Source organism: Anthonomus grandis, chromosome 12, assembly GCF_022605725.1.
Source record: "Anthonomus grandis grandis chromosome 12, icAntGran1.3, whole genome shotgun sequence".
Taxonomy (NCBI): Eukaryota; Metazoa; Arthropoda; class Insecta; order Coleoptera; family Curculionidae; genus Anthonomus; species Anthonomus grandis.
This window is the reverse complement of record NC_065557.1, coordinates 12,117,781-12,132,948: the sequence shown is the minus strand read 5'-3', so window position 1 is coordinate 12,132,948 and position 15,168 is coordinate 12,117,781. Positions and strand designations below refer to the sequence as shown.

The 15,168-nt window shown below is 30.4% G+C and overlaps 1 protein-coding gene across 4 annotated transcripts in view; it reads left to right on the top strand.

Annotated features, from left to right (window-relative positions):
* The window catches only part of LOC126742850 (oxysterol-binding protein-related protein 9), a 67,686-nt gene that overhangs the window by 14,076 nt on the left and 38,442 nt on the right, over positions 1-15,168 (top strand). For all 4 annotated transcript variants that reach the window (XM_050449663.1, XM_050449661.1, XM_050449662.1 and 1 more), the window contains exons 2-3: positions 5,138-5,338; positions 5,392-5,493. In XM_050449663.1, the coding sequence (XP_050305620.1) occupies positions 5,138-5,338; positions 5,392-5,493 (303 nt within the window). The remainder of the gene's footprint in view (positions 1-5,137; positions 5,339-5,391; positions 5,494-15,168) is intronic.

Genomic DNA, 15,168 nt, shown 5'->3' with positions numbered 1-15,168 from the left:
GAAACTTTCGTTAGTTAGTAATGTATATACTAAAAAATAAATTTGTGATATAGGTATAATGGTGATAAGAAATTAATAGTTTTTTTGCCACCAATGACCGAGAATCAATTAGGTGTGAAAAATATTATTGTCATAAATATAATAAAATTTAACATAGTAATATTACATTCTTTTTTTAATGATGTTATGAATATTGTAAACTATACAATGTTTTTTTTTTTAATTTGTAAGTTAATCGCTCTTGCTGAGCACTTCGAAATATGTCAACATTCATTAAATTAAAAAAACACAAATATTCTATCTAGACAGCAAAATTTTAAAGACTCTTAAGTGAAATGATTGAAATTAAAAAACACCCAAGTAGCATTGATAAAAAACAGGACGTTGACAATCTAAGTAATGCTTATTTTAACCTAATTACCAACATAAAAGTCTAATCTAAAAACACCTCGTACATAGCCTAAGATCTACACACTATGTGAGTCCCCAGGTACATTTATCCAAGAAAGTAATATTTACAACAACAAACCTTATCTATGTTTTGTTTTTTCTCTTATAAAGAATTGATAAGTGGATTGGCTGCTTGAAACGATTGTCCAAATTCATCTCCCAACACAGATGGTTATAACATAACCAAAAAAAAAAAATTAAAATTAAAAAACTCTGGATAGATCTAGATAATTCATAAATCCTTTCGTGCATCTATGAATTGCTTATATTGATTATGACATTACAGTTAATCTTATTGACGAGGACGATCTACAATATATGTAAGTGTATATACAAGTTTTTGATCTTGATAGAATCTTCCTAATATTATCTATTGGGACCTTTTAATTTCAAAATTTGGAAGGTTTAGAGATTGTATGCAGTGTTAGTTTTTTTTACAGTTTGGTTAAGTTTTATAATAAATTTTCAAAATAATTAATTTTATTTAATGTGATTCAATTATATAAAACTGGTTCAACGAGTTTTAACTTAATGTTTTTATTTGCTTTTTATGTATCTGTCAGAGTACTGAGGATGATCAAAACGTCGACAAAATATACAATTGATCGTCTAAAGTAGTTTTCTTTGACCTATATCCAACAAAAAATAAGAAATAAGCAAACTTATAAACTGAGGTCACGATAAAGAATTCATATTAAACATTGATCTTGGATTTGTTTACCATATTGTTCATCCAATGCCAAAACCGCGAATGTGCAAATTTGTAGTTTTGAGGAAACCCTATTTAATATTGGAACGAGCACTAAAAATACACCCTTTTTGTTGTGAGTGCTGATGTATAATTAAGATTGGTCGCTGTTCGAGTTGCAATTAAAATTAAATTAAATTTATATTGATTTTTAATTTTTCTATTTAGTTACTTTAAGAGAGCACATTCGTTGTTTTGGCATATAGCGGAAAAATTCAAAAATTTCCACATTCGTGGTTTTGACATTGAGGGAACAGTATACATACATTTTACTGAGAATAAAGTGATGAAGCTATTGGGATTTATTAGTTGCACTTCAAAGGATCTCTTAATAGTGAAGAAATAGTCCGTACTTGCAGTGGAGTCATAGGTTAAGGTAAAATGAAAAACACACAGTCTTCCTCCAACCGTTTATTCTACATAAAGCTTAAAATTTCCAACATGTTTCGGACGAAGCAGTGTCCATCATCAGGGGGATAAATGTTTAAAAAGCATATTCTATGATAGGGATCCATAATAGAATATGCCATCATAGCAGAATATAGTCCATTTTGGTCACCACAAGATATTTAAATGTTGGATATAAAATTTTGAAAAAGAAATTTTTTAGTATTAGACTTTTACCATTTAAACTTCCCATACATGTACAGTTGAGAAAATCACTTGAATGTTGGTAAGGCTGGCTGACCAGGGGATCAGAGCTTCAGCTAGGAACATAAGATGCCTACATTATCTGAAAAAGAATCTTGGTGGAAATACTTTCTGTTCACGCCAACAAGATTTACTGTAATAATACTGTGCTAATTTTAATAATTAGCAATTTTGTTTTTAAAGTCCATGTCCATTATCAATAAGATAAGAGGAAAAATGAGTCATCGTCCGCAAATGAGCTTTAAATGAGCTTTATTGCTCTATCTTCTCAGCTCAATCCTAGACCAAATCCTCTCGGTTATTTGATAGGCAAGAGAGTCCCTAATTCATTTTTCTTGGCGGTAGTATAGATATTCTTGAAATTAAAGAATCCCTTATATGATGACGTATCGATTAGGATGCTTCTTCACCTTAGCAATACTGGGCATCAAACATAAATGTCTCTTTTGAGAGAGGTGAATTTCCCAGCATTCTTAACTTAGCTTTGGTTGTGGCTCTATATAAAGAGAGTGTCTCTGATACTCCAGCAAATTTTCGTGCAATTTTTCCTCCTTCCCTAGGCAAGCGAATAGAGTGGCCTGTGAAGAATAGAGGTTTTTACATTCATCACTGCAAATGAAATCCTTTCCAGTTCTCAATTTGGCTTTCAAAGCAAAAAAAGCGACATCTGACGCTATTTTCTCTATTATATTTTTCTCTATTATTTATATCTCTAAAACCAAGGTTGTATCATATAAAAGTACCATTCAACCTTATTCTCTACAAAAAAACCAGCATGGATATTGTTGAATCTGTCAAGTTCTTGGGACTAATTTTAGACAGCTCTCTAAAATGGGAATCTCATATCGACACCTTATCCACAAAGTTAAGCTCAGCATGTTTTGCCATAAGATCTATTTCCAAAGAATTAAGCTTTTTAACATCTAAATCAGTTTATTTTGCCCTTTTTGAGTCACTTCTTCGTTACGTCATTCCATTCTGGGGTTCATGCTATGCCACTCAATTTGAGCGCGTATTCAAGTTGTAAAAGAGAGTGATACGCTATTTACTGGGACTTGACAGTACAGCTCACTGCCAAGAATACTTTAAAAAACATAGAATATTAACTCTTGCTTCACTGTTTATATTTGAATCTGTTTGCTTAATCCGAAAGCATGTGTCAGAATTTCCAAAGAGGCCTTCTCATAACTATCCACTTAAAAAAGCAGAGCATGATATTCATCTGCCAACCCCACGGTCGGAATTAGTAAAAACTTCTTATACTCTATAGAGCAAAAAATGCACAATCATCTTCCTTTTACGACTAAATCTATGACAACGTTTTCCTGTTTTCGCCAAGCTTTACTATTGGAAAAGGCTTTATACACAGTAGAAGACTTTTTTAATTGTGATAATAGTCGTAATTTAACTTCAACTTATTTTGTATACTTCTTTTACCTAATTTACATTTTTGTATTGTTTTATATTCTTTTTAATATCAACTTCTGACTTTATAAACATTTAGTAACATAAGTAATTTGACCATGTACAATAGGTTACCTATTTTGTATAAAATCTAAATGTCTTGTGTTTTTGTTTTTTGTGTACTCATGTGTTTACTTGTATGTGTTTATTTATTTATTTATATTAGCTTTGTCTACAAAATTTATAATTTTTCGACAATAAAGCGATTGTATTGTATTGTATTGTATAGAAGATATTTATTAAGGTACAAGTGAAAACCTCCTTTCAGCAATAATTTTCTGTGACTTGTCGAAATTCAATGACATTCGACGGTGTCGATCATAATGTGTTGCTCTAAAAGCTTGAGTTGTTTATAGGCTTAGAGGTGTAGCTTTCAAATAGTTAAAGTCTTACTTAAGTATGTGGTCGTAGGCAGTTGAGTACCTCAGGGCTCCATCCTTGGTCCCTGCTGTTTTTGATTTATAAGATCGGAGGAGATATTATAGACCTTTTGCTTAATATACTTGTTATACGATCGTTTAGCATGGAAGTAGTGTTGAGGTACTAGAATAAATGATTAATACTGACTTACTTTCCTGGCCTTTACAATTGATGATAATCTAAAATTTGAGGAATACATCCAGGGATCTTTTGATAAAGTTGTCTTCTAGTTGTTATGCTTTCCGATTATTTAGAGCCACTTGTACTGAGATCTGTTTACTTCTTAGTTGAGTCTCAGGTTGCTTATGCAATAGCATTCTGGGGTTACTGTAATACCACCAGTTTTTCTTCAATATTTATTCTACAGAAACGGACTCTTAAATGTCTTTTAGGTAGTCTTATAAATACATTTTCATCTCACAAAATATTTAAACTCTTATGCTTGTATTTGCTTAAAAGTGTTTGCCTAGTAGAAGAAGTTTTGCAATTCAGTTGTCAAAGTAAATAATATTCGATTAATGATTCCTAGGAGTACTTTGGTAAAAAAGTCTTTTGTTTACTTTGCCAAGAAAGCCTTTAATAATCTTCTCTTAGGAGTTAGATCTTGGATACATACATAAATACGGATAAGGGGTTTAGATGCAGAAGACTCTGTGATTATATATTTATTCGATCTGTTTTTACTTGTAATTATCAGTTCCGGCATGTTAATTTAAAACTTTTGATGTTGTGTGATTAATTTTGCTTTATATTACATTTATGTATATTTTTTTTTTTGTTACCTGTGACCCAACATTTGTTTTTAGTTAAATATCACAAAACATTTTATGGTAAAGACCATTGTAAGGATATTGCATTTTAATACCCCTTTCAGGATATTAAAATGCAATATACCCTATAAATATTATTTACAATTATGAAATTGCAACAATTTTTCATACTTATTACAACTGTATGTCAAATTTCTATGTATACCTAACATATAATGTATAAATCAGTACCTTAAAACATTAAATGCTGAATATTATGTAAATGTTATATAAAGTATTATACAGAGCCCACAAATGATAAAGTACTCCTTAATTTACCATTTGCTTATGTCTAGTAATTCTAACATCAAACAATTAACTCCTAAACCACGTTGACGGTTTCTATTTTCCTTATAAACTCTATACCTAACGAATCGATACAATTTAGCTCTAAGGCTTAAACCGAATTGCATGCAATTCTTGACTTGAATTAATTATTCCACATAAAAGTGAGTCAGAATAAGAGCTTAATGGACTTTTGAATGAATAATCGACCAAAGCGGAGTCGATTGGTCGGGTTTTCAGCTCTAATGCCCCTATGTACTTTTAAAGGGCATATAGTCTACAAGTATTTAAATTAAATATTATATTACAGTCTAAAGAAAAAATGATGAGAGGAGTGCGTCGAGGGTGCGTACGGTTAAAAGGGGCGGTTATAGGGATAGACGATGAAGATGATAGCACCTTCACGATAACTGTGGATCATAAAACGTTTCATTTTCAAGCTAGAGATGCCGAAGAAAGACATAAGTGGGTTCAGGCTCTGGAGGACACTATTATTAGGCATGCTAATCGAGTAAGTGGGAATAAATCCGTTAAATTTAAAAGATAACTTGGGTTTTATTTCAGACAAAATGGGATCCAGGTCATGTATCGCCGACTATTAAGGATTTCGATAACAAGGTCACCGAGGCGGACGCTTATCTTCAGCTCATGATAGACCAAACGAAGGTAAGTACTAATGAGTTTTCAAATTTTATATTATATAAATGTTCTATAGCTGCTTATCTACAAAAAAAATATAACGATCCAGCCTGAGGATACTGTTTTTAATGCACATATTTGTTTTATATGATAAGGGTTTTTGTGAACTATTTTTAAAATTGTCAATTGTTTGAAAAAAATCTGTTTTTGAAATGTCCGCTTTGTTTGCAAAAGATTAACCTCAGGATCATATTTTATTTATAACCAGCTTGATTTATCTATAAATAAATTATTTGTTAATAGGCATTTTAAAAATTCATGGTTTTATGTTTTATTGACTTTCGGACAAGTTAAAGAATAAACATCGATTGATTTAACCTTTTTTAGGTCACAAAAATTTCTTTTACTATTTAAAATAACTGGGCATTCCAGATCCTTAGAAACTAATTTTTTTTTTTATTTTATTTAGATATCAACGTTTACATTTATTTTATTTATTTAGTGTTTTATAAATTTAATTACTACTATTTGTATTTGCCTTGCATTTGTTTAAACATTTATTATTTAAATCGATCTTAATTGTATAACTAATCTTAAGTCTAAATATACAACTCTTTAAAAAAAAATTTGTAAACATAATAGACCAATGGGTTTAAAGCTACTCAGTTCACCTCTCTTTTGATGGTTTCAACTTCCAAGAAATTCATTAATTATGATATGTTTCCTCACAAAGGTGAGGTTTTCTTGTCTGTAATTTTGATAGTTAATGCTGTTGCTCTTTCTGTAAGAACGTACTCAATTGGTCTGGATTTAGCTAGACGTAAACCTTATTAACACAATCGTAACAATTATTCTGTTGCTAGCACAGAGTCTGTTAATGTGGGTTTTTGTAAGTGATGATATTGGGTATGGATAACCAATAGTAGGTCTTAGGTAGATGTTAGCTAGTCTTATTTTCATGTTTCTGCCAAGTCTTGCTTGATATATGTAGTTCTGTGTGCTTTTTTGTTGACTTCATTGCAGTGTTTATTAAACATTTTCCAGTCTAGTGTTACTCCTAGGTATTTAAATTCGTCTTTATCTTCTATTATCTAGGATTGATTTTTGTGATTTTGGATTCTTGTGGTTGAGATTTCTTGTTTAATAGATCTGCTGTACACTTGAAAATCGTCTGCAATTAGTGCAATTTCATTGTTATTTGTTGTTGGAACATAAATATATTGGAAAATGTTGCTGGTAAAGCTTGCCTGAGGTACACCGTGATTAATGTTTTGTTCATCTAATATTTTATATTCAATTTTAACTATTATTTTCCTGTTTTTAAAAAACATGCTTTTATTTTGATTATAATCGGGCCATGGTGGATTCTGTTCATTTTATAGAGTGGTGCTTCTCGCCAAACCGTATCGTAAGCTTTTTAATGTAAAAATTAGTTTACTTAAATTAATATTTATTGGAGACAGGAACAAGATTTCTGATTGCATAGCATGATGTTAAGTGGTATAAGATTAGACCTAAACGAGAAAATATATAAAGATTTTAAAGCAGAAATAGATGTAAGTCCTTACATGATCTCCTCACAAATCTCAGAAGTCTGTTTGTTTTAGAAATGATAACATCAAAGTGAGGTATAAAACTAAGCTTAGGATCCAAATAGACCCTTAGATAGAAAGCCTTTCATCAATTCACCCTGGTTTAAGATGGCATTGTTAATTGAACAGTCTGATGGTCTCTTCATTTGCTAAATCCAATAAAGCAGCACTTGCTGACATTAAGCACCATGTCAGTTTATTTGACACCAGGAAGAAATTTTAATCAATTATTTGGAAAGACAATCTGTCTGTACACCTTCAGAACATCAGCAAATGACCAAGATCAATGATAACTAGACTAAAAAGAAGCGGGTCATGATGTGATCTCTGAAGAATTTCTGAAATGACCAGAAAGCGGTTAGATACATAACTCCCTATTTTAACTTGTTACACATGATTGATTAAGTAAGAATCAATCCAGGATAACAAAAGAGACGAAATTCCTAGTTTAGACAGGCGAGAGAGAAGAACAGAATCGTTTACTTTGTCGAAAGCTTTGCTAAAATCAGTATAAATGGCTTCTCGGAATTTTGACACTTCAATGATGACTACTGGTTCCAGGAAAGTTTCTTTTCAATAGTTTTTATTAATTTACTTTTATAAATTTTAGCTGGAAACTTTTTATCCTTGGCTATTTTGACAAATCCATACAGGATTTTATTCCTTTCATTCCCAATGAGTTAAATTATGAGCTACACTAGCTGTAGTGCCTTTTAATTAAATTTTATTTTTTCCGACCCTGACAAATTAAATCAAATTGGGTCTAATATGATTAGGCTTATGTTCAGCAAATCTATAATTATCAAGATCTCCTGTCACAAAATTTAAGAAGTACTTGATCTAATTTGCCGGTGATCTCATTAAACCGAAAAAATAAAAAAAATTGTCAAGTTCCACAACTGCGTTCTTAAGGACGGAATTTTTTTCCTCCAATTGGTCTACTCTAGTCATTCCGGCCCATTTTCCCAAATGCCGTTTCCCGAATTGTAATATTTTCTAGTGGCCATTTTCCGGAAAACTATTGTCCCACAGCCATTTTACTAAACAACTACTTATTTCCCGAACACTCAATTTCTCGAACGATCATTTTCCTGAGTACTTTTTTCTCGAAACCGTTTTACCTAATATTATTTTTCCCGAACAACTATTTTTCTGGAGTAATAGTATTTTATCCAGTAATAAGATTTATTCACGGTTGGGTTGGGTTATTCAGTACTTCCATCCAACCATTTGCGTTTAAAAAAAAAACTTTTATTTTTATTGACTCCCCCAAGTAATTTAAAAAAGTTCGGGCGACATTCTCTTCAAGAAAAATTCTGTTCGCGATAACTATACTACGAGAAAATTGACATTGGGAAAATTACTGGGAATCACTATAGTTTTTAATACCTCTCTATCTTTAAGATTTGCTTCATCCTTCCCTATACCTTGAACATCACTCGCTGAAGAAATGCGCAAATGTGTTCATTGGTCACCCTTTCATTGCCTATTTGCTACAGCATCTGGCCAGTAGCTAATGTAGTATGCTGATCAGTGAACACAGTGAGTCAACCATAGAAAGGATACAGCAAAGAATTGATTGCATTTGGTTTTCGGTGTTGTTGTGTTGTTATATTATGTTATATTATGTTCTATGTAATGTGTCAATAATGTATAATAAGTTCTTTTTTACTTTGAACTATCAATGTAAAGTTAGTAAAATCGTTACATTTTGTGAAAAGCAATCATTTACGTATTACGCAAAGATTAGTATTAGCTAAACGTCCTGCAAAACATTTGTTAAAAATCCTTCAGCACTCTGTTCAACAAGTGTTGAAATGGAAAATGCCAATTGGACGTTAATTAGAGACTAGATTCTAGTTACTACTAAATTTAAAGATTGGATAGACAAGTGACAACTTCTAACTTTCCCAGAACTTTCCTCATTCCAATAATTTTATGAATAAAAATCAGGTGCAGCGCTTGATAAAGAGTAGAAAGTGTTCTGCTTCTTTATTGACATCTAATTTATTGCTGACTTAGCATTAATGGGACTTACTTCCAGATTAGATGCTGAGTTGAATTTAAATGAATAATCATTATAAGACAATAGTTGGAGCATACATTACTAGTATTCACATTATAGATAGATTAGAAATAGGTGCCACAGTGGATGTGCCCTTATGCCACTGAGATCTTGCAAATTCCCAGAGGAATTTATTGTTTTCCTTTAGAAAACTTTCAGCTGTTACAACATATTTCTTATTGCACTGCTTTATTAGAGATCTGGCTTCAAGATATTAAAATTAGCAAAATTCAAGCTAGGTTTTAAGCTTGATTTTGCTAATTTTAATACCTTGAAGCCAGATTGCTTATAGAGAAGCCAGTTTGCTTATACATTTTTTTTACATGCTTATGCTGTTAAAAAGTCTTATTCCTTTTTAATCTTAGTAGGGTACAAAGAAAGTTGGAAACAAAAAATACCTTAATTGTATCATATGTATTTATTTCAACAGAAATGCCATTTTTACAATTAAAATATAAAGTATATATATATACCTATATATATGTTATTTATTTTGTTGCAGCTTACTATTTATATGAATTGTAAATTTAGAAAAGACTATCTCTTATATTCTCTTATCTCTTAATTATTAAAAATGATGATAAAAACTACCCAAAGATTCCCCTAATCAAGTATGGATATACATTTATTTATTAATGAAACTATAATTTCACTTTCTTAGATAAACGTAAATTCGTCTGTAGATACTTTGCTGGACTTTAGTCTGTTTGCACCTCTATATTTACTAAATACAATAAATAACAAAGGCGTAAAATGTTCTCTTTTTACTCAAGAAGTAAATGTGTGGATATAAATTTATTTCTGGATATCTCCGAAAGTAAGGCGAAACTGTAAAAAAAAATATTCGTTTTCATAATGAGATATAAAACAATCATAATTCATTTTTAATTAGTCCATGACAGGATTTCGCGCTTACAGTATTATCAGCTTAAAAAGCATGTATATGCTCATCATTAATCGCGATTTAGAAAATGTTAATTGTTATGTACAAAATCGTGAGAAGTTGGTATTATATAGACTGCTGCATATACATACTCAGCATAAGAATGTGTATTTATATTTAAAATTTAAATTGTTTCTGTTGATATTCACATTTTTCACGCTGAAATTATAGTTGAAAAATTACATTTCTTAAAGGAAGACCTTGCAATTCTCTAGAATAACTTGTCTACCCATTTTACTCATAAAAAATTCAAAAACCAAAAAAATAAATTCTTGCGAGATTGATGTGATGTCTGGTGTATTACCAAGAAACGTAGTATTTCCAAACAATTATTTTTGTTACAAGATACTTAATGTCTAAATAGGTCTGGGACACCTTGTAAAAACACAAAATACGATTAATATTTTTAAACTATGCCTACCGTTTTAACATGAAAAATTAAAGCGGTTATAAATTAGCAAAGGCATACATATTCAAATATTAGATTTCAAACAGATGACGTACCAAAAAAAAAATGAGCCGTACAAATATTTCGATATACCGAAGTGACGTAACAGCTCATATATTATTCGGGTTTCTTTTAATTTGTTTTTAAGGTAAAGGTTAATGGCACGACGTAGATATTTGTTTAGAATAACACAAATTTTGTGTGTGCCATTTTCAAAAAAAAACGTCACTGATTTAATTAGTCTATGATAGGTCGAATATTGCCAAGGTGATTAGCATAAATCCGTTAACAATATTTAAAATGAGTTACGTGGCGGGATGCGACCATCTAGAGGCTAAGAGAGGGCAGGATTGGTGGCCAAAAAATTATTTTAGAAGTCATTGGGATTAGTCAAACCACTCAAGAAAAACCCAGTGTTTATCTAGGCAGTAATTTATTTTTTTTTTAATAAAAAGATGATGTGGAAAAAAGAAGAAAAGTTCGATTGTCATTCCTATGTCCCCATTTTAGTCTAAGGTATTATAAAGAATGGTAATTAAATAATATTTTTTCATTGTAATTGGGTGATCTATGCAAGAAAAATACACTTTTCAGACGGTCCATATTAGTAGCTTAGAAATGTAACAGTGGTCAATTAACAAATATTCAAATGAAAGAATGGCTGTGAAATTATGTTTTTTCATTGTAATTGGATTAATTAAAAATAAAAATAAATCTTTAGATGATCCAGCTAGTAATTTAGAAATTAAACGGTGATATGTAAAAAATGTAGAAAACTTAAATTTTCATTCTTAGATCTCCATCTCAGTGTGAGATACCATAAAGAACGGCAATAAAATTATATTTTTTTCATTTTAACTGGGAAAGCTTCATGAGAAAAATCTATTTTCCTAGGAACACCCAGAGGCTAATTTAGAAATGAAACAGTGTGAAAAAGTCCATTTTTCAAATAACAAAGGAATGATGGTTTTTCGATGTAATTGTATCGAATTACACAAGACAATTTTTTACGGTAACGCTATTTAAGTGTCTAAACTTAATGTTTGCCTGGACAAATTAGGAAAAACATCGTATAGAGTTCAATGCAGTGGAGGGTGTCAAAGATGAGTGCATCAAAAATGTACGTATCTATCAAAAAACTTCAGAAAATTAAAGTAAGAGGGAGAAATCTTCTAAGATATAATGGATTTGTGTATCCTGTACTGCTGAAAAAAATCAATGAGTTTTCAGCTACGTGATTGAATTTATCCGTTTTTGAAGTTAGAGATAAGGAACCTACACAGAGAAATCAAGGTAATGAAAAGCGAAGTGCTGCGTCAACACGGAACCAAAATAAAAAACAAAATCAAGTTGTCGAGGTTAACCAAACCTAACCAATAATGACTTTTTAAAAATGTTGCAAGAGAAATTTGAAGATCTGGAAAAATCATTGATTTTTAACTTAATACAACAGACGAAATACAAAAATCTCTAACTCAAATTATACAGTTAAAAGAAGAACAGGATAAACTGAAGTCTCAAACAAAAGACTTACAGGAAAATCTTGCGAGATCAAAAGGATCAAATGTTTAATGATTAAATGAATACAGATAAAATAATTTGGTAGTGGTGGGACTGGGAGAGTTTCGAGATGAAATGTCAGATCTGAAGAAGATTTTTCAAGAATTAAAAGTTGAAGTGCCTGAAAATGTTTTTACGCTCAAGAAAATTCTCAGCAACAACTCAAATAATATATAGTAACTATATTTCTCTCTTTTAGGGCAAAGGAAATAAATTATGAAATAATTAGAGCTAGAAAGGTCAAGAGTTTACTCTTGCAATACATAGATACATAGATGTATACTCAACATGAGTCTTAACAAGTGTGTTATATGTTATAATTGTATTGGTTTTAAAGTTCTTATTGTTATGAATGACAAAGCCTAGACCTTTATAAGCTTCACTAGTTATATAATTATACTGATGATTAAACTTTAGATTCGCCTCGAAGTTAATCCGCAAATCTTTTATTTCACTTTTTCTTTTGATAAAGTCGTCCCCAATGCTGTAATCCTGAATAATAATAATAATAATAATAATAATCTTTATTTAGCAAAATCTGCTACATAAAAATAAAATACATAGTAATTCATTTAATATAATATTAAAAAGCAATAAACTAAAATTAAAAACCAAAACAAACCAAAAAATAAGGATAACATTACAATAATAGTGCTGATATGAGGTACGAGTATTGTTGACAAATAAACATGTTTAAGATTATGCATTCACATATGAGTGGGAATATAAAAAAAAGGTAAGAAAAAGCAACATATACAATGTAAAAATAAAATCATATAAATAAAATCTTAAGCTAAACGTAAAAGAATAAATAATAAAACATGAGTTATGAAAATAAAATTTTAAAATATAAAATGGGCTAAAATTTAAAAAATCAGAACACAAACACACAATAAAATTAAGGCAAAATAAATAATAAATAAAACTTAAAATGACATAAAATAATTTAAACCAATAAAAATAATAAATAAAACAAAACGTATAATGATATCACACAAAATATAAAATTCATAACACAGAATAAAGATAAAAAAGACAAATACTAAATATCTAGAACAAATTTTCTCAAGAGCCACTGGATTTAAGACTAGCCGGTAACCTATTGAAGTCTATTAAGCCCCTATATAATATTAACTTGAGGAACTGAGTTGTATTACATCTGTCAACTTGGAAATCTATTCGGTTGCGAGTAAGATAATTGTGAACATCACTAAAAGTTGTCAATTTATCACAGATATAGTCTGGTAGCAGACGATGTTTCAATTTAAAAATAAAAGATAAACATTAAACATTATTCTTTGGTTCAATTTTTTCTCCATCTACAATAATGTCCATAGCGTCAATGTCTACCTGGCTCAATCTTGATTTTCTGTTAAAGACACAGAATTTTGATTTATTGGTATTTAAACTCAGTTTATTGTGGCAAAGCCAGCTAAATAAGTTAGCAAGATCAGTGTTTATATTAGATACCAGTTCATTAAGACTTTTACCAACTGTGTAAATCATGGTATCATCTGCAAACAAAGCAATTTTACATTTTTTGACTACTTTTATCATATCATTAATATATAGTGAAAACAATAATGGACCTAACACTGTGCCTTGCGGTACACCAAACATAACATCAAGAACACCAGAAGGACAACTAACATACTTAACACGTTGGACTCTGTTACATAGATAAGATTTAAACCAGTTTAAGACTCTACCCTTAATTCCTAATATTTCTAATTTTTGAATTAAAATATTCCTATCAATGGTTTCAAAAGCTCTTTTAAAGTCTAAAAATACGGCTAAAACATAGTTATCACTGTCAATGGCTCTGAGAAAATTATCACAAATATCGACAACCACTGATTCACAAGAGTGATTCTGACGGAAACCTGATTGATTGGAAACGATTATTGAATTTTGATTGCAAAAATCAAGAAGTTGCTCTTTTACACAGACCTCAAGGAGCTTTTCATAGACAGGTACGGTGTTAATGGGTCTGAATTCATTGTGATTAATGGTATTTTGTACTTTTGGAACAGGAATAACAGTAGACAGTTTCCAGGATTCTGGAAACATACCGTTGCTTAAAGAACTGTTTATAATATTTAACAGACGGTCACCTACAGCATAAGATACATCAGACAGCACAACCTTGGATATACCACTCTCACCTACTCCTACGTTTTTCAGATTTTTTAGAATTTGTTTCATTCTTTTCATTGAAATTTTTTTAAACTCGGAATAGATCTTATTAGGTTCAGGGGCTCTGGTAAAATGAGTTAGTAGTAGAGTCGTAAGATTTTTCCATAATTCCTTAGGGTTGTTTTTATTTTCATCTATGCATTCTGCATTAAATTTTTCCTTCTCTACTCTTAATTTTATTAACAATAATATTTCTTTTTGCCTTATACTCATCCCAGGCACCCTCACTCCTATAAAGAACAGCCCTTTTGTATAAAATATCCCTTTCATGCATAAGGTTTTTAATGTCAGACGTTATCAATTTTTTATCCACATATTTATGCTTTTGGATAATCTTGACTTTAGGGCACACTTGGTCTAAGATCGTCTCAATATCCCCAATAATAGAGTCTGCCAGTAAATTTACATCAGAGCTATCCTTGTTCCAGTCAATAGCAAGCAGCTTTTCCTGTAGATGATTAGAATTATAATTTCTAAATAAAGTAATTTAATTTTTAAGTAACCGTAACAGCCGTGCATTTTTTTATATTCAGACACGTGTTATTCCTGGTAAGCCACGTAAACACACCCCAGATTGTGTTGTAGACCAATACAATTATTTATGTTTGATATTTGTTTAAACAACTTAAAATCGTCAGCATAAAGCAAACAAACACTTTGATATATTCAATACAGTTGGTAAGTAATTAATAAACATACTCATATTTGACAAGTGGTATGGTTGCCAACAGCACAGTATTTAATAAAACCAATATACACTTTACAAAAACGGACAATTAAAAATATAAGATTATGTCTTTAGAGTATATTTATAATTAATGTATGTGTTTATATTTCTCAAGTTACACAAGTACTTTGACATTCCAATATTAGCTTTATCCTCAGAAGTACTGTACAC